The sequence below is a fragment of the Myotis daubentonii genome, chromosome 5 (assembly GCF_963259705.1).
Source record: "Myotis daubentonii chromosome 5, mMyoDau2.1, whole genome shotgun sequence".
NCBI classification, from domain to species: Eukaryota; Metazoa; Chordata; class Mammalia; order Chiroptera; family Vespertilionidae; genus Myotis; species Myotis daubentonii.
Window position 1 is genome coordinate 19,034,612 of NC_081844.1, and position 23,144 is coordinate 19,057,755.

Consider the following 23,144-nt stretch of genomic DNA (forward strand, 5'->3'; position numbering starts at 1 on the left):
GCTAGTAGGGCGAGGTTGTGAGGGGCGCACATCTGTGTGTCCATATATTCATGTGTGTGTGTGGTTCCCACCAGGTGTACCTGTGACACACATATTTCATCTCTGGGTTGGAGAATGGGGGCAGGAAAAAAGGGGAGGAGGCAGAGACGAAAACATTGGGTTTTTATTAGGTTTCATTACAAAGGATGCAAAGGTACAAAGACAAAAGCGTCCACGCCAGAGGACAGGCAGGGGCTGGCCGAGTGCGCCCTGAGCCGCCCGCCCCAGCCCGCCACGGGCACCCACACGCACGGCCCATGGGACATCCACAGCAGAGTGTACATGCTGGGGTGGGGTGGGGGGCAGAGCCAGCCTGGGGACCGAGGGACACAGGTGGGGCAGGGCTCAGACCGATGAGTTTGCATATATTAGAAGTGCCACCCAGCCCCCTTGGGGGCAATTTCCTGGGGGGACACATTAGGGGGCAATGGACTTTGGCTGCCAAAGGCCTCCCTCCCAGGGCCCGGTGGGGAAGGCCATGGCAGTGTCCCCTTGTCCGAGTGGGCAAGAGGTCAGAAGTGACAGACTGGGCATCAATTGCCCCCAAATTCCAGAACCTGGCTCCTTGGGATGAGGTGCTGGGAACTGGCCAGGAGGCTGGAAGGAAGAGGGAGCCATCTGCAGCCAGCATTACCCTGACATACAACCCTTGCCCTTCACCCCGATTGGGAAGGGCCCTGAGACCCAGGGGTCTGAGCCAGTAACAGGAGGGAATCTGAGGCCCAGTTCCCAAGGGTCTTGCAGCTGCTCTCCATGCCCTCAGGAATCCCCCAGCACCCAGCCCTGGGGGTGCAGGTCACCTTACCTCCCTCTCCTGGGGAGTGCCCAGTTGCCTGTGGCACGAGGGTAACGAAAGGCCTGAAGGAATGTCACAGGGGCCCCCTGACTACATATGGGGGTCATACATACTGTGAGACCCCCAGGAGGTGGGAGACCAAAAAGAATGGGGACAGAAACAGACCCAGCTGCACACTTACTCCAGGTGAGCCTCCCAGAGTGGGTGAGGCACTAAGTCCTCCCGCAGCTCTGCAGGCCACATGAGGCGGGCTCAGGTAGCCACAGACCCCTCACCTGGAATGCCGCCTGCAGGAGTGATGGGCAGCATCAAGGTGCCCAGTACCATTGACCTGGGGCACCCCAAACCCAAGCTTTGGCCACAGCTTCGTCAGAACCCAGGGGCTGCTTTGTCAACCCCCTAGAGCTTCCGGAACCTCACATGGGGCTGGGGGTGCCTCCTGTGGAAAAGCAGAAAGTTGAGTCCAGTGGAGGGGGCACTGGAGGGATGTTTGGTTATGAACCAGCTTAGGGGCCCCATGGCTCCTTAGGGAAAGTTACTCATGGGCACTCATCAGGCCCAGGAACCTGACAGACAAGGTCCCCCGTACTGAACATCTGGCCCCAGCAGAATGCACGAATGGACATGGGGCCCCTGGCCCTCCACACAGCGCCTCATCTGACAGAGCTGACCTCACCCGCTCCACTGTGACACATGGGCCTCACAGCAGACCACCCCACTGGATGTCCTTCCAGGAGTTCGGCCAATGAAAATCAGGTCAAACACACGAACCACTCAGAACCCTCCTTTACCCTGAAAACCCATGAGCAGATAATAGGCCAGAGGGCCCAAAAGGCCAGCCCCCGCAAGGGGGTGGGGAGGCATCCCTGGGGAAAGGTCAAGAAGCACACAGCCCTGCCCTCGATAGCTGGTCCCAGAGACCCCTGTGGGGTGCTGGACCCACTTTAATTAGGGCCCCTTCTACTGTGGCTTGTCCCCACTGGGGAGCCTGGCCAACTTTTGAATACCATTGGCTGTGAATCCCCAAATTTTGCTGAGGGGTTGACCTGCCCCCTGAGCTCTCCACTGAGGGTCTCAAGCACCTCTGCCCCAAGAGACTGGCACTCACCCTTCCTGCCCAGAAGTGTCAAGGGGAGGGGGCTGCAGGACGCTCCAAACAGTGCTACCTGTCTTCCCCCTGTAAGGGCATGGAGGGGAGAGGTCAGCATGGGCACCTGTGATGGGGGATGTGATCCCGAGACCCTGTCTTCTCCTCCAGTCAGTCCTGGCTACAACCCTCTTCTCTGGAGAATATAGAGAGTCGCTAACTCCAGGATCCATCTCAGCCCATGAGCTACGTAGAGGAACAAACTCATTGCGCTGGGGACTTGGAGGGAAGAGGGTAAACTGAGGCAGATGCGGATAGGCCAGGCAGTTTGAGCTCCCAGAGGAAAGGTTTGCACAGCTGAGGAGGCTCAGCTAAAGCCAGGAGCACTAGGAAGAGGGCAGCCGGGGGACCTGGATGGCCTTTGAGCCCATGTGGGCTCAGTGTCCAGGCTTGAAGTCCAGTCTTGCCCCGCGCTTGTGAGTAGGACATGGGCGGTAGGTCTACATACAGAATATAGGCACAGGCCCGCCCTTCCTGGTGCAGCTTACCTAAAATCACAGTATTTTCACATCACAAGTCAAAAGACTGATTCCCTTAGGCTGTCTTGCCTCAGAAAGTCTTGGCAACTCAAGAATATTTAGTAGAGAAGTGATATTTAAGAAAAAAAACAAAACAAATTCCCTGTTGCAGACCCCAGGAGGCCTCCCAAGGCCCAGGAAGACGTGGAGATGCCTGACCACTGGCTCCTGGTGGGGCCCCCTCCGAGGATAGCTCTGCACCTACACCTCTCATAGGCGGAGGATGCATGTTAATACAATGTTACCTGTGCTCCAGGCCATGGGCCTCTCCTGTCTGTCTGCACCTAGAACGGGTGCTGGACAGATGGGAAGCGTGGGCTGACAAGGCTCCCTCACTGGATCCCAAAGCCTTGTTTGAAAATTGCATCCAGGAAGGTTGCTTGTAATTATATTAAGGCCATTTTTTAAAAAGTTCTACATACAAGTCTAATGATAACCAAACTCTTCTATGTACATGTAGATGTTCTTTTTTTTTTTTCTTTTTTTTAAAAGTCCCCATCTCTGTCCCCAGTCCCTGCCACAGTAAAAGGATAGGCCCTGGACCTGGGCAGACTAACACTGGGCTCCTCCAGCCCAGACAATGGTGGCGGGGCCAAGTGACTGAGGGAGACCTTCTCACAAGTGTGGCTGCCCGGCTGCTTGGATACGTGCTAACAGCCTGGCCAAGAAGCAAAAAGGAAGGACGATTGCTGGGATCAAATCCAGCTCCCATTGAAAGGGCGCCCACAGCCTAGGCAGAAGGGTGGCCACTAACACCACAAAGAAATAACGCCAGGCGAAGTGTCAGCTCCACAGCATGTGGAGGAGCAAGTTGAGATGCAACTTGGGGCCTGAAACAGAGATTCCTAGTAAAGCTGCCAACAGAAAACAGAGCCCACCTGCCACCCCCTCGAAGGGCCTGGAGGGCAGAGGGATGGTCACCTCTGCCTATCAAGGCACTTTGAGAAGCGAGCACCTAGAGACCCACCACGAAAAGCTCGCTGCTCTTTGCCTCCAAACCCAGTCCTACCAGGAGGAGCAACAACAGAAGTGGCCAGCGGGATGAATGTCAGCTGGTTCTCAGGATGGGGGGAGAGACAACTTCATCCGGGGCGTCTGGGAACAGAGGGGCCACAGCTGCTGCCAGCCTCAGGGTCTGGGACACACCAGCCCTGAGGACTGGCGGGCACCGCTAGGGCCAGGCAGAGCCAGGTCTTCTCCAGACCCTTAATAAAAGCAGTGGCTCCTTCTCAGAAGTCTGCTACGTCGCCAGAGAAAAGGCACCTCCAGTCACCCAAGCTTCTGTCAGAGTCCTCGCCTGGCACAACCTGTCCTCACTGGGCTGGGCAGCCACTCAACCTTCTGTTTTGAGATACCTTGAGGTGAAACTAATGAGGCTAGGGTCCCAGCTCAGATGGCAGACTGCTTCCAGTTAGCTTTAAAACATGTGTAATGGAGTATTTCAGGAATAAAAAGATGCTCTCAGGCAAGTATTGGCTTGAAGGAGTCAGCTACTTATCTACAGCCAAAGTGGAAATATAGACCAAAAGAAACAACAAAAAAAACACAACAAAAATGCCCTGGCCACCCCCTTCCCACACGTCTGTAAATAACAGTAACCGTGACCACAGAACAGAGCAGGAAAGATGAAAACAAGTTCTAAACCCACCCCTCGAAATAACCCGACTCCACATTCGCTGTCTAGCAGGTCCTGCCACCCTGGCCAGCGGCTTCCTGACAGGCAGCCCCAGAGGGACCTGGTGGGGGGTAGGTGAGGCAGGAGGCTGGGAAGATCTAGCTGCTCTGTTTACATCTTTGTATCCACACCCATGGGAAGGGTTCTAGCATTCTGTTTGCTCAGGAATAGAAAAGACAGCAATCAAAATAGTGTTTATTTTGCACTGGGTCTGTCCCACTCTCTGGCGTTCTCTCCCTTTTGTCGGGTGGGGATGGCTCTCTACCTAACCACAACCTGGGGGTGGCAGGTACAGGGTGGAGGGTAGGAACCAGGGATGAAGGAAGGCAGTGAGAGCTGGACAACAGTCGGAAATGCACATTGCCCACCACAGTGAGGAGCAGACCCCGTGCCCCCAGGCCTGTGGCCCCGCCCAACATGCTTTCTGCATCTTACAGGGACTGATGGCTCATGGCCTGGGGTGAGAGGTGAAAGAGTGTGCACAGGGCGGAGTCCTAGAGGGCAACTCACAGCCTCCCAAGGGAGGTGAACAGCCGAGGGAGGGCGGGGGCGGGAGTGCTTGGCGGTATTGCAAGCTCAGAATCACAAGCTCGGCCGTTTGCAGGGACAGTGTGTGCAGTCCCTGGGCTCAGGGAGACTCCGTTGGGACCACTGACCGGCGGGGTGACGGAGCCGGGGCTGGGCAGCAGAGTGCTGGGTGTGCACTCACAGACGGTCCATCCGGAAGGTGTCCTCGGTGGCCGGGTCAGCCAGGACCATGTCAGGGTCATTGAGCATGTGCAGTCCATCCAGGGTCAGGGGGTCAATCTTGAGTTCATCCAGAGGGAACTGGCTGTCAGAGTCGAAGCTGACATCACCAACCCCAACCAGCGTGCTGGTCAGTTCTTTAGAGAGGCTGGGAGGGGACTCTCCTGTCACTGGATTAGGGGGACACAAAAGTCAGCTCAGTCTTGGTTCCCTACCCCCACATTCAGGGAAGAGGGCTTGGGCCACCCCAGGGAACATTTTTAGTTGCCAGGACTAGGGAAGGGAGTGCTACTAACATCATGTGGAGCCCAGGGACACTGCTCAACACCCCAGTGCACAGGCTGGCCCCACCCAGAGAAAGATCCAGCCCGACATCAGCAGGTAGCCTCCTCCTGTGTCAGAGAAGCAGGCTGGGCACGCACATCCAGGGCCCTCCCTGTGGCATGGAGGAAGTCTTGTTCCTCTAGAGACCCTGGTTCAAACCTGGAATCCCCCTCTACTTGTGAGGAGTCCCCAAGCCTGTTTCCCCATCTAGGAACCAGTATAAAAGTCTCCATCTTGCCCAGCCGGAGTTGCTCAGTGGTTGAGTGTCAACCTGTGAGTTAGGAAGTCACGGTTCAATTCCCGGGCAAGGCTCATGCCTGGGCTGTGGGCTTGATCCCCAGTGGGTGGCATGCAGGAGGCAGCCAATCGATGATTCTCTCTCATCATTAATGTTATCTCTCTCTCCCTCTCTGAAGTCAATAAACACACACACATAAATATATGTATATATGTTTAAAAGTATCCATCTTTCTGGACTGTCAGGGTCATCATGGGGCCTGGTCCTCCCCAGGTACCTGAGGCACCGTCAGGGTAGGAAGTACTGGGTTTATACTTGGGGTCCCAGCCTTGGGGGGACTCTGGGCATAGACCCATCCATCCTGGAGATTTGAGTGGGGACCACCAGGAGAGGGGGTGTCCACCTCAATCCCACACAGCCCTGGCTTATAAGGAAACTACTTCCTTCTTCAATAAAACCAAGAGCCTTCGGTGGAGGGAAGGAGGGGTGATGGGGTGGAGAGGGCATCACAGGTCTGGGCTCTGCTACATGGAGCAGGACTTCCTCACACACACACCTGGGCACTATACTCAGGCCCTTTGAGACACATACTGCAGCGTGTACAAGCTGTTACACTCCTGTTGACTGCACAGGAAGCACCCCTCCTGCCATTCAGGGCTCACCCCTGCCATGGTCACTTACATTCCCAACACACTCAGCTAACAGTGTTCAGGTGCCTGGGTGGCAGGCATAGGGCTGGGAGAGTGACTTGCTCTGAGCACAAGGTGCTGTATGCCCGGTGTGGGGTCCAGGTGTATGTCCCCCTGCCTGTCTGCAGCCCGGCAGCGATTCAAGGTTAGGAACAGGGGTCTGGTCTCTCTGGGTCCACACCAAAGGCAGGGACACCTCAGTTGTGTCATGACTCACCCTACAGGGCAGGGAGTTCCATCTCCCCCAGGGCTGAGACCCCTGCCTAGGACACCTCAGACAGGATCTCACCTGTGAGGATGATGTTGGGGATACTGCTGTGGCTGGGATAACCAAGCTGCTGTGTGTCTTGCAGGTTCCCATGGCTGCCCGTCAGGCCCATCATGGCCGCCTGCGAGTAGTTGAGTGTAGAACCCGGGCTGTACAGACTGCTGGAGCTGATGGCGGTCTCCAACATGTTGAACTGCTCCAGCTGGAGGGGACACAGGGTGTGAGGCTGGCCACTGAGCACTGCTGCTGTGGGAAGGGCTGCCTGAGACCTCCGGACCGCCTCTTCTGCAGGACGCCTAGAGCTGTGCTCAGGTCCATCCTCGTGAGGGCTGCTCACACGAGTCCCTCTGCCCTGGGGTATCGCCATCTCCTAACCCACACGGGCCTGCCCACATCACACCCTCAGGGCTTGCAGGATGGATGGATGGATAAATGGATGGATGGTTGAGTGACCAGCTCCAGGTAGCGGCCAACCCCTCCTGTGCCCGCATGCCTGATTCTGGCCTCCACACAAAGCCAACTTGACCTCCCGCAAACTCACATGCATGGCCCATGCCAAGTGCCACTGTGACAGCCACTGCCCTCCCTGCTGGCGTTCACTGACACACCAGGTGCAGACGCCAGGAGAGGCAAAGGCAGTCACATGCGCCACTGCCTGTAGACAGGAGGGGCTAGGAGCAGAACTCACTCCTGAGGGCGGGCGGGGTCCGGGCAAGCATTTGCTGAGGGCGCTGTGGCCCGGGCACCCGCTCACCTGGTGGGACAGAGCATTGGCCTGCCTGGCCGCCATCTGCTGCTCATAGTACGAGTCCCCAAACACGCTGCCCAGGGTGGAAGAATGCTGCAGATAGAAGAGAGGCTTTTTGTTGTCATGATCCCCATGACTAGGTTGGGGCGGGGGGGGGGAGGCTCCTATAGGCCAGTTGAGCCCACAGGGAGGCCCCTGAGACCTAGTGAAGGATGCACGAGATAAGGGAGGTGGATGACAGCTATTCCAGGGCGCCTACACTGAGCTGGCAACTCCCCCATCTCAGGATGACGGCTTCTTTCTCCTGCCTGCTGGGGGTGGGATGGCTCTACACCCTGACATTTCCCAAGAACGCCACCCCCATCTCCTTTCCTTAAGCTCAGATGTAGGTGACCTCCTTTCTGTCAGACAGAGATGAGGGAGTGGGGGATATGAGGATCAGGAATCCTGACAAGTCCCAGAGGAAAGCATGTAACTGGTACCAAGGCACAAGATTCCCTAAATATTCAGAATGGGACGAGCACTTGGTGAGCTTTGTCAGGCCCTGTCCACACATGTGGACAGGATGAGTACAGAGCAAACACAGGACAGGCACTCAGAAAGGCCCTCTCACCTGCTGAGTCCTGGCAGCCTGCCCTCGAGACCCCAGGGCTCATTGGTGGGCATGCAGCCCCATTCCTGCTTGCTCAGGCTGGCCAGGGAAGGGGGCTGGGAGATGCTCCTGGGAGAGAAGCAGGGGGCGAGGACCTCAGAGGTGGTGAAGACACCAGAAAGAGCTTGGAGCCCCTGCCCATTCTGGAGATACTGCCAGGGATGGCCGGATGGAGCCGGGCAGGATGTGGGAGGGAGGAGAGGGATGGCTGGTGTGTGTCCTGGCTGCACCCGAAACGCCAGGTCTGGACAGATATATCCCCAGCCCAGACCCGAAGTGTCTCTTCCGCAGGACGGGGTGGCTCGTGGAAGTTGCTGCACCATGGCCACTCCCAGGCGTCATCCTCTCAAATGTCTCCACAGATTAAAGGCCCTAGAACCTTCCCCCTGAGTTCCCTGTTCTAGAAAGGTCCCCACATGCTTGACAATGGCCAAGGCTTGAGTCTCAGGCTTGCATTCCAGACAATGATTGGCCACAAACCCACTGGCTGCTCCAGGTGGTCAGTGGGCTGAGAGCAGAAAGGGACAGATGGCTACCCTGGTGGGCAGGGAGGCTCCTGGGGACAAATGCTCTATTCAAACACCAGGGAAGAGTTAAAAATTACCAGCTTCTGGTTTAAAAAAGGGGCTGAAGGTTTTGGCTGGTTTTGCCCATGAAGGAGGTGGCAGGTTTCTTCTGAGGCACCTGTTCCCGTCCCTGTGGCCTTGACCCCAGAGGCCCAGCATGCACAGGGGACCTCAGGCCACAGTTTCTCTTGTGAGGAGGCCATGAGAGTTTGCAGGAAGGTCTGCTCAGAACTGAAGAGGGAGGCAGCACACAAGACACGATCTCAACTGCTTGAGGCTCGGTGCATCTGCTCAAGGCCAGGGAGGCACAGGCCTATGGGGCTGGAGATTGTGTCCTGGAGGACTCAACCTACAGAAGGAAGTCAGGTCTGCCCTCTGCCCAACACTTTGCCTCTGAACAAGCCCATTGACCCTCCAAGCCAGTGTCTCTGGTTGGGGTCTGACAGCCTGATGGCCCCATCCTCACACATGAGTTAGCAGTCTGCATCCCTTGACAGATGGACCGACACACAGATGGTGGCTTGACATGACAGGAAAAGGCTCTGCCTGAGATGGACCACTTTGGACCATTTATGGATGGACCACAAATCTCTCCTGAAAGAAATCTACTTGACCCTCAAATTCCTGTCCTATTTTGAATTAGAGGGATGCTACTCAGGGATTGGCCCCAGGGAGGGCTGCCCATCTGGTACAGGTCCCACCTGCTGCCTCCCCTGCCAGGTGCAGCTCCTCCAGCCCGCTATATCCCACGGTACCACATGATGAGACCACCTTCTGGGAGCCATGAGAACTCAGAGCTGGGGTGCACGAACAGAGAGCATGCAGACATCAGGCCGAGCCCCGGCCTGTCCCAAGCTTGCTGCCACCCTCTCCGCCTGCCTACGGAGCAGGAGGCTACACACTGATGGTCCCAGCAGGATCCCTGGCGGCTGTGGGTGTGGAGGCAGCACCTGAGGGCCCCTCCGATAGCAGATGAAGCCTCAAGTCCTCCCTGAATGGGATGCCCACTGTCCCAACACAGGTCTGGGTTCAGGGTGCATGTCTGAGCTGGGGACAAGGGAGCCTGATGTCTTTCCTGCCTGTCTAGAGGGGCAGCTCTGCTCCTTGCTCTGTGCAGAAAGGCGAATCCTCTCTCCCCTTGGCTGAGAATAAGGCTTGGGGCCTGGGGCACTGCAGGGGCTCCTAGGGGTTTCTCAACTTAGTGTTATTTTGGGGACTGAGGGGCAGAGTCCTGGAGAGGCTTCACTGCAAGTGAGATGTCTTGGGCCCAGATGTCAGCTTTTCAAGCACCCCTTCCTCTCTGATGGAACATTCCAGATGGAATATGGCTACAGCCGAGCCAGGCTAACGGGAACCCTGAGGAACCTGGACAGGGTGTGTGCATGTTAGGTATCAGGGACCAACTGTGCCAGGTGTGGGAGGGTAACCTGCATCTGACAGGATTGGTCAAGTCCTGCCTGTTGCCTAGGGCCTAGAGTCAACCTGTCTCATCTGTGGAAGGGGAACAAGGACCTGACAGGTATAGTACTGTTCAGAGAAGCTTTCTGGGGGACATACCTTCCTAGGGGGTAAAGGGGAGGGAAAGGGGCTGAGTAGTCAGCACCCCCACAACTGGCTGTCACCTCAGCTGTGCTCCAAAACAAGGGGAGCACCCCCCACTTTCAAAAGCCTCAAGACACCAGGCCTCAGGGTGGTCAGATGCAGGTGAGGACATGTTAACAGGCTACTGGATGCCATGTTTGAGCTACACTTGGGGCTGTCCCCAACCATGGACAAGGAGCTGGGGCGTGGCTGACACCGAGATCCTGTATGTGCCCTGACCAGGGATCAAACCCACAACCTTGGTGCATCAGGACAACACTAGCCAGCTGAGCTACCTGGCCAGGGCCAGCACTGTGATCTTTAACAGGCTGAGGAGCCCACCACCTCCAGCTGGAGCTTTGCACAAACCAGAGGAACAGCGGGAACGAGGGGCAGCGCCTTCTCCTCCCAACCACATGGAGCAGACGAGATGGGATGATGTGAGGCATGAGGCACAGATGGCAGGCGAGGGCACAGGGGGGCGAGGTGAGCTGGGGATAGAGTGGCGGCATCCCTTACTTGTGGGGAGCTCCCAGGGGAGAAGCCTTGATTGGAGACGGGTGAGGTGGGAGACTGGTTGGCTGGGGAGCCGGCACTAGTGCGGTACTGCTGCAGAGCCGGGGCCTGTGACGACAAACAGGTCAGGACGTGGAGGCCCCAGCCCGGCTCCCAGCTGAGCCTCCCACAAGCCCCCACCCCTCAGTGAGCAGAGGACCTGGGGCTAGAGTTCGGGACCTCAGGGGTACCTGTCTCCAAACCCAGCTCCCAGGTGTTGGGGGCTGGAGTCAGAGAACCTAGAACCGAGCATCATGGAATTGTGGGCTGTGGGGGAGTAAGGGTTGGGTCCACCTCGATTCAACATGCTTCAAAACAACCACACTACATACATGTGCGCACAGCTACACACATGCACACTCACACACACAAAGGCAGAGGTGGCCTAGGACTGGGTGGGCAGGCGTTGCCTTTTGCTCCTGACTCTGGATGGATCCCTGGCTCTCAGTCCCGAGTCTGTACTGGCATATCCTGCCCACCTCAAAATGGTGGCACTGACAGCAGGGCTCCCGGCACTAAGAAGTCACCGTCACTGGCGTGGCTTAGGACAAGCCTGATGGGTCATGCTCTCCAGAGGCCTCACAGGGCTGGCTACCTCCCTGGCTTCTTACCAGGCCCTGGCTTCTCACCACAGATGAGACAGGCTGGGCCAGGATCTGGATTTGAACCCTGCCTGACCTCTCTAGCCTGCTGTTCATGGAGGCCCAAGGCCCTATGAGTGCTCAGTCTCCGCATTTCCTCAGTGACCTACTCTGAGCAGTTTGAGATGGGGTTGAGCCTGGGTGGGGCATGGGAGCTCAATTAATAGGGTGTGGGTGGCACCAGTGTGTCACTTGGTAAAGACCAGGAAAATGTCCAGAGAGATGCTCTTTCCTGGGAGAGTCTGCAGAAACTCTGCAGGAGACTGCCTGTGCCCCAAGGGAGCCAGCTGTCCCTGGGGGTGCCAGGAGATAGACTCTCTGACCTGGAAGCCTGGGGAGGCACTGTGTGTGCACCTGGTTTGAATACCCGTGCCCACAATGTCCACCCAGCTCCGTAGCCAGGCCCCACTGCAGGAGGGTGTTGGGGAGCTGGGTGCCCAGGTTGGCTCCAGCATCAGAGCTGCCCCCACACTTGCTGTGTTAATGCTAAAGGAAAGGCTTGGGTACTTTCCTGTAGGGGGGGCGTCTGCCTGCTGAGGGGTTGGAGCAGCTTGGAAATGTGGGTCCCTACTGTTAGGTCACTGCCTGACCACCAGCTTTGGGGGGTGGCTGTTCTTTGCAGAGCACATGATGTTCTGAGAGCGAGCTTTATCCCAGGGCTGTTAACTGAAGGCTGAATGGGGAGGGCTCACTGTGCCCCAAACATGGGTCTCTGTTCCTTTGGATGTGGTCAAAGGTAGCAATGACCACCCTCTTCCCACCAGAGTAATCAGGGTCAAAGTCTGAACAATCAGGAAGCTTTGGGTTTGCAGAGGTAAAAACCTAGCCCAGCCCTGGTAGGGCATCCAATGGTCTGAGCTGCAGTCCCTGGCTGGGCAGAGGGTCCCCTGGTTTGAGCCGCAGCTCCCCTGCCCCAGCCCAGGAAGTGGGTCCCATGGTCCCATCTTATAACTGAGCTTCAGCCCCGGTCCAGGCAGGGGGGTCCCAGGGACTGAGCTAAAGCCCCCGGCTCAGACACTGTGCTGCATCCCTTCCTCCCCTCCAAGTTCACCTCTGACCCTCTGGCTTGCAGATGCCTGTGCCTTGGGCCCTGAGAGCTGTGCTCTCCTTACCTCCAGGGAAGCCCTGTTTTGGATGGGAAGGGCAGGGGCAGGTATCAAGGGCCATGGGGAATGGCTTGGCAGCCAGACATGGGTAGCCCATATTAGGTAAGGTTTGGGGCACTGACACGTGCTTGTGCCTCGGTTTCCCCATGTGTACATGGGGTGACATACTCAGCAGAAACTGCACTGGGTGCTGAGCCCCGGCAGTGTCTGCTTCAGCCCCAAACCCTGGCAAGTTGGCCTCCAAATGGAACCTTGAGGTGGCTGCAGACAAAACTGGGCACCCAACAGAGCCTCCCACAGCCCCAGGTTCCTCCTGCATGACCCCAAAGCCAGACCCCGAGGCCAGGCCTCGATGACCATGTCCTGGGCTTACCGAGGCGATGTCGATTCCCATCGGTGGCTGGCCTGGGTTGTCTGGGGGGGACTGGGGGAGAGAGGACGGTACTGTGACCAGGAGCGGGGGCAGCTGGGGTCCCTGCGTCAGGCTGGTGCTCGGCATCAGGGGGCTGCCTGGGGGGAGGCTGATGGGCACCTGCGGAGGTGGTGGGGATGGTTGCTGCTGGGACACTGGCGGCGGGGGCGGCGGGGGCTGGGGCTGCGGTGGAGTTGGTTGCTGGGAGCCTGCCTGGGTGAAGAAGGCGTAGGGCAGCTGTTGCTCCAGAGACAGGGCATCCATGGCCACGGCCTGTGGGAAGAGAAGGGCTTCAGGCTCAGGTGTCGGCATGGGGGCCAGGCCACAAGCACCTGGTCCCCCAAGGGGCCTCATGGCCTGGCAAGCTCAGCAACGATGTGACAGATGAACAAAGAGACATCACACCCTGGACCGGGAGGCACAGGCCTAAACGGGGCCTCACCCAGGGCTATGGAGCGTCAGCTGGACCTGGGCATCTAGTCCAGCTGGCTGCACCCTACACCCCACCAGCCTTTCTTTTACCCTCATTGCACACCAAGAGGTAGGCACAACTTTCTGTATTCACACAGGCTCAGGAAACCCATGCCTCTCTGAACTGAAGTTTCCCCACTGCAGGCAGGCACCAGGCATCACACTACGGTAACCTAGAGGGTGGCCAGCGCCTACTCCCCTCAGAGAGCGGAAGGGGCTGCTCATCACCGTCCTGCAGCCGGCCCTCCTGGGGAGGTTAGCGAGGGTGCGAGGGCTGAAGGCACTGATGTAGCCACTAGGTGATAACCAGCTCAAGCCTTCTCAGAGCTGGAAAGAGGAAAATAAGCAGAGGAAGTTTTCAAAAGTCACGAGTCTGTGCAGAGTCCCTGGGATACGCAGGAATCCTGCCCTGTGATGGAGGCAGTACATGCCCGGGAGCTTAGCAGATGCCTAATCTCTAATAAGTACTTTCCAGAAAGGAGACTGGGGGTGGAGAAAAGGGGCAGGGGTCACAGATGGAGAGAGTGATGACACAGCTGCCAGAAAAACCACCATGGCTCTTCTGGATCCTGATCTGAACAAGACCACTGTACAAGCAGACACGGAGGGGAACCAGGCCCAGGACAGGCATTGAAATGTGTGAATGACTTCATTTTGTTATAAGTGAATTATGCCATTAAGGTTATATTAAAAAAAAACAAAGAACAAAAATGTTATCTGTCAGGGATTTTTTAAAAATAGTCAAGTCCTGACTGGTGTGGTTCAGTTGGTTGAGCGAGGGGTCACTGGTTCAGTTCCCGGTTGGGGCACATGCCCAGGTTACAGGCTTGATCCCCAGTGAGGGTGCTCTTGGGGGCAGCCAATTGATATTTCTTTCTCACAATGATGTTTCTCTCTCTCTCCCTTCCTAAAAATAAATGAAAACATATTTTTTTAAAAATTAATAAAATGGACAAATTCCTGGAAACACACAAATTACCAAAATTGACCCAAGAAGAAATAGAAAATCTGGGTAGACCTATATCAAGTAAGGAGGTTGAATCAATAAAAAAAACCTCCCAGTGAAGATAAAAGCTCAGACCTTAGGTGGCTCCGCTCATGAATTTTACCAAACATTTAAAGAATTAACACCAATGCTTCTCAAACTCTTCAAAACAAAAAACAGAAGAGGAGGGAACACTTCCTAACTCATTCTATGAGCCTCAAGTGACTAAGTAAACAAGAGAAGAATTAAATTACTAAAATCAGAAATGGAAGTGGGAATATTACTACCAACTTAACAGAAATAAAAGGATTATGAGAGAGTACTATTACTATGAACAATCATACACCAGCTTGCTGCGTGACCTAGATGAAACAGATTAATTTCTATATACACACCATTACCAAAAAATCAAAATTACAGTAAATTGGGGGAGAGAGGGAGACCTCTTTAAAATTTTATTTTGGAAAATTTCAACTAGATCCTAGAAAAGAGAAAGTACCATAATTGAAATATGCCCCATTCACACAGCAATTGCTAACATAGGACCTGCCCATGATGGCACAGGGGACTCCAGGTCACTGATTAATGCATTTCCCATGTGTTTAAAAAATTGACAAAAAGCCAAAAATGCTGGGCTGTTTCTAAGGTCTCCCTGGAAGGAGTAGGTCTCCCAGAGAGACAGAACTGGGCCGTCCCCCACGCCATTGCCCCCTCGAACCTGAGTGATGGGTGACAGCGGGGAGAGGGTGGGTGACACCTGCTGTGCCTGCTGCTGCCGCCGTGTCTCCGAACTCAGGGATAGTGGGCTGACATTGGCCGGACGGTGCTGCGGTGAAGAGACTGGAGTGTTCATCCCTGGAAGGAAGGAAGGGTTGGCATGACTCTAGCCTCCAAAGGGCCACTCATACACCCATGGTCACTGTTGGGGACAGCTCAATTGCTCAGACAGAAGCCAGTGGGCATGCCCTGATTGCCAGACCAGGGTACCCCCTCCAAGATCCTGATACCCTGATCTTGGGGACCCCAGCTCTGTGTGGTCTCTATTCTTCTCCCAAAATCCCATGATGACCAACACTCTCCATACTGATCCTGCCATCCCTCCAGGAGGGGTGTCCTGAAGGTCCTGCTGGGCAGCACTTTCCTGCTTCTGGACTGCCACATGATTGGCCCCTAGATGGACATGTGACCAGGCTGACCCAATGAGACTGACCTAGGACTTCTGATGGAACTCCAAGAGAGGCTGGAGGTATAGAGGGGGTGTGTGTGTGTGTGTGGCATTCTGTGGAAGGGGAAGGATCAGCTGGAGAATGAGGTGGGAGAGGCAGCACCTGAGCCCCGGATGCAGCTACACTGGCACTTCCCCTCTTTGGGAGACAATCAATCTACTTTTTTTCCCTGAACGGCTTGGATTTTGGTTAGCATAAAACAAGTCAGTCCTGCCCAACACTGGAGTTTCCTCTTGACCTTCATGCCCTCCTCACCCTCATTTGATGTACTTTTTCTTTCTCATAACTGCTCCTCTGGCCATATCTCCTCTCAGCCCTGGATTTGTATAACTGGCATCCCCTCTATCCCCCCATCTCACTTCCACCTCCCCCGCCCCAATCCCTAGTGTATTTTTCATGCTGGACCATCAGCTTCACTGGCTAGAAACTCGGTTACTCTTTATCTTCTTCCAAAACCCACATTCCTGATGGAGCTCCTGCCAGAGACTCCACATCCTCCTCTCCCCTTGGCCCCCTCCCCCAGCAATCCAATGCCTGGATACAACTGTTGTGAAGGACCTGAGTGAGGTCAAATTCAGTGTGGCAGCATTTGGGGCTTATGTTATCCCAGGCACTGTGCCAGACAGCCAACAGGCCTGCTGATGCAACGAGGAGCCCTGAGGGCCTGGCCTGACCACCCAGACTCTGTTTCCATGTCCTCAAGATGGAGCTGATATCAGCTGCCCTTGCCAGTTAACTGTGAGGCTTTAATGAACTGCGAGTCAAGGCCAGTGAAGATGTCTAACTCATCCATGGGAGCCAGGCCCACCCTGCAAAGGGCACCAGATCAACCTTGTTCCAGCAGGTAAGATGACAGGTTCACGGGCCAGTTAGAATGCACCCAGTGTGCACTGAGGGAGATGATGGGCAGTTGCTTACTGTGTCATCCATGTGAGGAGAGCCAGGTCACACCTGCACTTCCCCTTGAATGCCCTAGTGGCTCCTCTTGGCCAAGCAATGCGGGGCACCTGGTGCCATTGATTGCTCCTGAGGCAGGGCCTGGGGATCCAATTTCTGCACAGAACTTGGGACTCAGAAATCAGGCTGCTATGGACACAGAGACATCAAGGGAGGCAGGGTCAGAGGCCTGGGCAGGAGTCCAAGAGATACCTGCTCAGAATGCAGTTGGAATGGGTACCCTGGGCAGTTGCCTTATCTCTCTGAGTGTCCATCACTTCATAGGTCCAGCAGGCTGAGGAACATGTGACACCCAGAGAGAGTAGATGTCAGTGTTCAGTAAGCAGCAGAGTCAAATGCCAGGAGTGAGAGGAGCAGTGGGGCGACAGCGGCAGGTGGGCCTGTGGTAAACTGGAGCTCTCTGGCCCATCTTGGGGCATAGGATCTTGACCCACTGCTGCTAGGTCCTCTGATTCAAAAGAAGCCAGAAATCCAGGTTTTTACACGCACTCTCCTGATGTTTAAGTATCTATTCAAAGCACCACACACACACACACACAATCGTAGGATAGACAAAATACACCATTGGGCTGGATTTGGCACTTGGGCTGCCAGCCTCTAACATCTGCCCTGAATACAAAGGTGGTTTTGAATCCTCTGCTGGACCGCAGTGAGCTCCTGGCCTCACATGGGGGCCCGGAGGGTGAACGAATGCCTTACTGTTGAATTCCTCTTGGCAACCTGGGTCACCTTTGGGAAAAGGAGTGGGGCCAGTTGGAAGGGAAGTCTGGGCAGGCAGGGAGAGCTGCCAGGGGAGGACGAGCCAGGTAATAGGGGCTCATCCCAAGACACATAAGCCCTGAATGCAGTAGCAGCCAGGCACAGAGCAGTGCCAAGAAGGAGGATCCAGGCCTATTGTCCTCCCAGGTCCCAGCGGACAGCCAGGGAACCGACTTTAGCAAATGTGGAAGGGGACGAAAGGGGCCACTGTCTCCCTCTCTGATGGGAAGGCCTCTTCCTTCTCTTGGGCTCATGATCTGACTGTTGGGTGAGCCGGGGGTAGGGGGGGCAGGGGGGCGCAGTCTCCATGTGTGCCAGAGGCTAAGGCTCGGCTTGATTTAAAACGCACTCAGAAAGTGAAGCCCCTGTCAGGCGAGCCCCTGGAGTGGCAGGTTTGAAAACAATCCAACACATGTCAGACATCACTGGCAGATACTAGAACCAGGTGGCGAGGGTCCGATCCCCGCCCCCGGACCTCCTCCCATATGCAGCCCGACTCAGGGTCTGCAGCTTTCACATGTGCTTGTTTTCCTGTGCTTGTTTAGACTCTGCTCAGAAGTGCACAGCTCCTGGTGGGCGCTGGGGGGCTGCCAAGGACTCGCGGGTGGAGGGGGGTGATCCTCTGGAGGCCACAGTCAAAAGTGGGGAAAAATGGAATTTGCATATTATCCTTTTATTATATAGGATATGCATTGCCCATGAACACAGACCATAGGGTGGTGAAGGCCTGGGGCGGGGTGGAAACCGGGTGGTGGGGGTCAAGGGGAAAAAAGGGAGGACATCTGTAATACTCTCAACAATAAAAATTTAATTAAAAAAAAGGGGGGGGGAAATGGGGCCAGGAAATGGTAGTGTCAGCATCAGCCAGGGAAAGTGGGGGGCAGTAGTCCCAGAACCAACCTTCCACTCTCTTCCTCTGCACATGCACAGGCCAATGCTTACACTGCTGCCCACTGGTCTCTAGGGGCCATGGGTCTTGGGCTTCCCTGAATCTACTCATTTGTCTTTGGGCCTTCGGGGGGTGGGGGGTAGGCAGGGGGGCATGGCTGGGATGGTGCCCTTTGCTCTGTAGCTAAGCCTGGGTGGGCATAGGGCCAGGGGCAATCTCAACATCCTCAGGCCAGAGTCCCACTCCTCCCTTCATTGCCTGGCTCCCATCCCCTTATCTAAAAACCTAGGAACATGGTACTGTCTCCAATACACCTCACATTCTCAGGCCCCATGGGCACCAGGGGTAGGACTGACTCTCCACCACTCCTCACATCAACCCAGCTCCCAAGCCAGCCCATTTCCCCCAGAAACCTCTCTTCAGAGTGTCTGATGGGGCCCTGCCTTGGTCTAGGTGCGGCCTCCCCTCTGACAGCCTGTTCTCCCCGGGCAGTCAGAGCGCTTGCAAGTGAACGTGACTCTGAGCGTGTGATTATCTCAGAAAGGGCTGCACAGTGCTGCCCACCACACTCAGGGTGACGACATGTGAATGCGGCTGCTCGCTGGTCCCTGTGCAGGAAGAGGGGAACATGACGTAGTGCTCTCACTGACCACCAAGTCCTGATACCTTTGGGCTCACAGAGGGGCCCCCTTGAGCCCTCCTGCTCGCTGGGGCTGCTGGGAGCACCCTATCTCCTCTCTGAATGCAAACCCACAGTCAACTCAGTGCAGGGGTCACAGTGGGGTCGCAGGGGAGTGAGGCTTAGCCCAGGGGACAGGTGAGAACAAAGTACTCAGGGTGAGTACAGAAAAGCAAAAAAGCAACGCTGTGTAAACCAGGTGGAGGGTGTGAGCAGAGGCCAGGAGGCCTCACTATGGGAAGGTGGTGTGAGCAGAGATGGGGCAGGTGAGGGGTCCTTGCCGCCTAGAAGAGGACCATGGGGGAGGAACAGCATGTACAGAGGCCCTGAGGTGAGCTCATTAGCTGGAGAGGAGAGGTGTGGGAGGTGAGGGGCTATGCAAGGACCAGGGCAGAGGAGGGCCATGAGCTGACAGCTGTTCTGGGTGGAGAAGAGGCTGGGACTGAGAAGGGGTGTGGCAGCAGGTGGAGGCTGTACAGGATGAGGAGGGTCCAAGTTAGGCTGGGTCCTGATGGTGGGGCTAATAGACATGCCAGTTGGTCAGGGTGGGCAAGAGGGCCAAGGGATTGAGGAGTACAGCTCCAGGTTCCTGGTCTGTGTTGCAGGGAGATAGTGCCATAGGCCCCTAGGAGGAACAGGGTTGGGGTGGTGCCAAGAGATACTGGGATGGGCAAGGGCCCCAAGGGTCGCCCCTGAAGACATAGCCAGGGAGAAATGAGTGTGGAACCTGGGGAGGGGGTCAGGCTGGAGTGTCCCAAGAAGGCAGTCATAGTTAGCTACGGGGTGGGAAGAAAGGGAAAGTCTGGTGGACCATACTCTCTAAAGCTCCCAGCACCCCTCAGAACCACTGTCCCATCCCTAGAGACAACATGAGCCTTCCCAATGCGGGGTCTTTGCCCAGACTGTACCCTCTGTCCTAACACCACTCGCCTTGGGATAGCCTAGTAACACCAAGCCTCCACTCCATGTTGGGCTGTTCCCACTTTATGCCCAGCATTTTGGAAGTGACCCTGCTCAGTCGTTTCTTTCTCTCTCTCTCTCTCTCTCTCTCTCTCTCTCTCTCTCTCTCTCTCTCTCTCTCACACACACACACACACACACACACACACACACACACACACACTCACGCGCCATCCTTGCTAACAGGTGCACTTTGCTGGGGAAGGAAGTGTCCTCACCCTCCCGGCCTTACCCTGGCCAGTGCTGCCGATGCCCAAATGCGTTAAGTTGGCAGTGAGGTTGCCGGTGCTGCTGGAGCTGCTGAGCGCTGGGAAGGTGGGCTCCTCGGGGTCCAGCGGGGTTGGAAGCGGGGAGGGGAAGTGGATGTTGGTCAGGTCGGGCAGGGAACCCCCGGTGTTGTGGGTGGTAGGAATCAGGGCTGTAGTGTTTTCCTGGTCAGCAGATGGAAAGATGCTGGGAAAAGGCCAGACACAGGGGAGTTGACCTCTTGGACTGTGGCTGCTGGTTCTCCCCCAGAAGCTGTGGTGGCAGTGGTGGGGGGTTGGGGGGCTTGCTAAAAAACACACTAACTGGTGCAAAAGGACATCCTGCCATCAGATGCTGTCATGCTCGAGAAACAACCATCAGCCTAAACCTCCAATGGGAAGCAGCTTATCCCTGCAGGGCAGGGAGAGGGGATGGGATGAGGGTCCTCCTGCTGTCTGGGGACAGTGTGTCTAGAACAGTGGTTCTCAACCTGTGGGTCGCGACCTCTTTGGCGGTCGAACGACCCTTTCACAGGGGTCGCCTAAGACCAACCTGCATATCAGATATTTACATTACGATTCATAACAGTAGCAACATTAGTTATGAAGTAGCAACGAAAATAATTGTATGGTTGGGTCACAACATGAGGAACTGTATTTAAAGGGCCAGAAGGTTGAGAACCACTGGGACTCTAAGGGGTGGAAGCATCCCCCAGGGCAAGCCTTGCTGGGTGGCCACCAGCAGCTCAGCATCCCTCTTGTCTGGACTTGTAGCCTCTCGTGAACAGGTGGAAATTGGGGTGGGGTTGCCGTCTGAGGAGCCCCTGGTGGCCATAGGCATGCAGGGCAGGTCCCACTGGGACTTACTTGATTCCGGGGACCTCGCAGGACTTGGGCCTGGACCCTGTCTGAAAGAGAAGACAGCAAAGGCTCAGCAGCCTCCTCATAGCATGGCTGATCTCCCCAAGAGAGCTGAGTGATGCTCAAGGAGAAGCAAGCTATGGGGTCTCAGGGAGTCCCACAGATGAAGAGCGTCCCTAAGGGACTGTGTGTGTGTGGGGGGGGGGTACCCCAGACATGCCCAGGGGCTAAACCAAGAGTTAAGTGGAGAAGATCTCCCTATGGTCCCTCCCAGCTTCACTGTGTCTGCCTGGTAAGATAGCACAGTCCAGGGGTGATGTGGTGCCTTGTCAGAGCGGGTGTCCCGGGAGGATCGTGTTGCCTGCTCTTTACATCTCAGCCCCTCAGGCTGTGCCACAGCTGTTGGCCACCAGCTCTGTAGAGGTCCACTGGAAACCTGGGTGGCTGAGGCTAACCCCTCATATATTCCTGGATCAGGGTGGGAAGGAGAGGGAGTCAATAGGGCAGAGACTGCCTCTGCTCAGCATCTGTCTGTCCACCCCCAGAAAGAACATCATGTGGGGAAGCCTGAGGCAGCTTGGACTGGCTGCCCTGAAACAAAGAGGCTGCCACTGTGGCATTAGCGGGCCGGCCTTCCTGTGGTGCCTAGAGGTGTGACTCCCATGGGGGCCCCAGCACACCACCATTTGAGGACCAGAACTCTGGCCACCCTGCAGGCTAGCCCAGGAGAAGGGGTCTTAGGGAAACCCTATGGGCAGTAAGACCTCTGTGAGCTAGAGCAGCGGTTGCCAACCAGTGGTCCCTGGACCACTGGTGATCCGTGAGGTCTGAAAGGTTGGCGGTCGCTGAGCTAGAGACACTATTGCCACGGGAGATCTGCAGGCTCCAGGCCAGGCGTCTAGATTCTCATTCAAGGACAAAGCAAGGAACTCTCTTCCTCAGGCAGCAGACATGACAGGACAAAGCCTGCGTGCTAACAGGCCTCCACTGTGTCACGTTCCCTAATTCCTGTCTGCCTCTGGGGTCCCCAGGTAGACACTCCTGTTGATGTGTTCTTTAGGGATTACCAGACAAGAATGTGGACCCACGGGGGAGGGCTGGGTCAGCCCACAAACACACCCAGTGAGAAGGGAATGCCTGACTGGCAGTAACTGGGCCGCCTCAGGGGGCCTGTGACCTTGTGCTTCTGTAGGGAACTGGGTGCAAGGGATTTCTACATGGCCACAGGCTCCTTAATTCTGGAAGTAAACATTAGCTTTATTACTGGACTTTGCAAAGCACCTTGACAATGACTTTCTAAAGAATCTTTTCAAAAACATTCTACATAAACAGTATTAAGAATTCACCCACCCTTGGCCAGTGTTTCTCAGTAGTCAGCCCCCCACCAAAAGGTTGTGGGTTCGATTCCTGGCTCCAGTCAGGCAACATGCAGGAGGCAACAAATTGATGTGTCTCTCACATCGATGTTTCTCTTTTTCTCTCTCTGCCCCCTTTGCCTCCCTTCTCTCTCTAAAAAGCAATGGAAAAAATATATGTGGGTGAGGATTAAAAAAAAAAAGTCTCACCAGGATGCTGGGCTCTGCCACCCTCTTCTTACTCCCAGGGTGACAGGGTGTTTCCCCACCACTAGCCATCTTCTCTTTCTTTATGGCAGCACCACATTCAGGTGCAGGGACCCTGATGTCCTTGTGTCATCCTTGTGCAGGGGCCATACTAATCCCTGTACTGTCCAATTTTAGTCTATGTGCTGTGAAAGCAAGCACGGGTTTTATTTAATTCTTTTTTTAAAAACATATTTTTTACTAATAGTATTTTCAGAGAGGAAGGGAGAGGGAGAGAGAGATAGAAACATCAATGATGAGAGAGGATCATTGACTGGGTGCCTCCTGCACGCCCCCAAACCCAGGCATGTGCCCTGACCAGAATCAAACCATGATTTCTGGTTCATAGGTCGATGCTCAACCGCAGAGCCACGCTGCCAGGCTTATTTAATTCTGTACATGCTTTTCACCAGTGTAACAGGCCTGCATTCATGGTAAATCAGCTGGCATGAGCGGTCAAATCTGAGTGAAGGTTTTACTTCAGGGAGGATGAACCTCCTTCAATGTGTTGTTTCATCTGCTTGGCTGTGCTTAAAAAAAGACCAAGAAAGAAACCACTTCTAAAAGCCCAAAGGCTCTTACCTTCTTGGTGTCCCATACTTGCTTAGAAAGGTTCTTGTCCGTCTCTGAGGTGGTCTCCTCCATTCCTGGGACTGTTAGTAGTAAGACTAGAGTGAGGTGTGGGGAGAAGGAGAGTCAGAAAGGGAATCTCTGCAGCTGCCTGGCGGTAGCAGGAGGGCACTCCCTGACATACAGTCACAACCGTGATAGTAATGTGCCCCAATAGTGACTTCTGGGGATTGTACTAA

The 23,144-nt window shown here is 55.4% G+C and overlaps 1 protein-coding gene and 1 non-coding gene across 13 annotated transcripts in view; both read right to left on the reverse strand.

Moving 5' to 3' along the window:
* Window positions 1-145: 145 nt before the first annotated feature.
* CRTC1 (CREB regulated transcription coactivator 1) overlaps window positions 146-23,144 on the reverse strand; it is a 65,187-nt gene continuing 42,188 nt past the window's right edge. For 2 of the 12 annotated variants that reach the window (XM_059696146.1, XM_059696151.1), the window contains 10 exons: window positions 22,918-23,003; window positions 20,741-20,781; window positions 19,861-20,081; window positions 14,877-15,013; window positions 12,823-12,975; window positions 12,664-12,714; window positions 10,508-10,612; window positions 7,196-7,282; window positions 6,463-6,643; window positions 146-5,092 (listed from right to left, as the gene is read on the reverse strand). In XM_059696146.1, coding sequence (XP_059552129.1) covers window positions 4,881-5,092; window positions 6,463-6,643; window positions 7,196-7,282; window positions 10,508-10,612; window positions 12,664-12,714; window positions 12,823-12,975; window positions 14,877-15,013; window positions 19,861-20,081; window positions 20,741-20,781; window positions 22,918-23,003 — 1,274 coding nt within the window. In that variant the 3' untranslated portion in view covers window positions 146-4,880. Of the gene's footprint in view, window positions 5,093-6,462; window positions 6,644-7,195; window positions 7,283-10,507; window positions 10,613-12,663; window positions 12,976-14,876; window positions 15,014-19,860; window positions 20,082-20,740; window positions 20,782-22,917; window positions 23,004-23,144 lie in introns of all 12 variants that reach the window. The other 10 variants (XM_059696141.1, XM_059696143.1, XM_059696144.1 and 7 more) reach the window with 8 other exon arrangements.
* Window positions 22,395-22,497, reverse strand: LOC132236272 (U6 spliceosomal RNA). Its single transcript, XR_009453224.1, has one exon. It is a non-coding gene; the product is annotated as a U6 spliceosomal RNA (small nuclear RNA).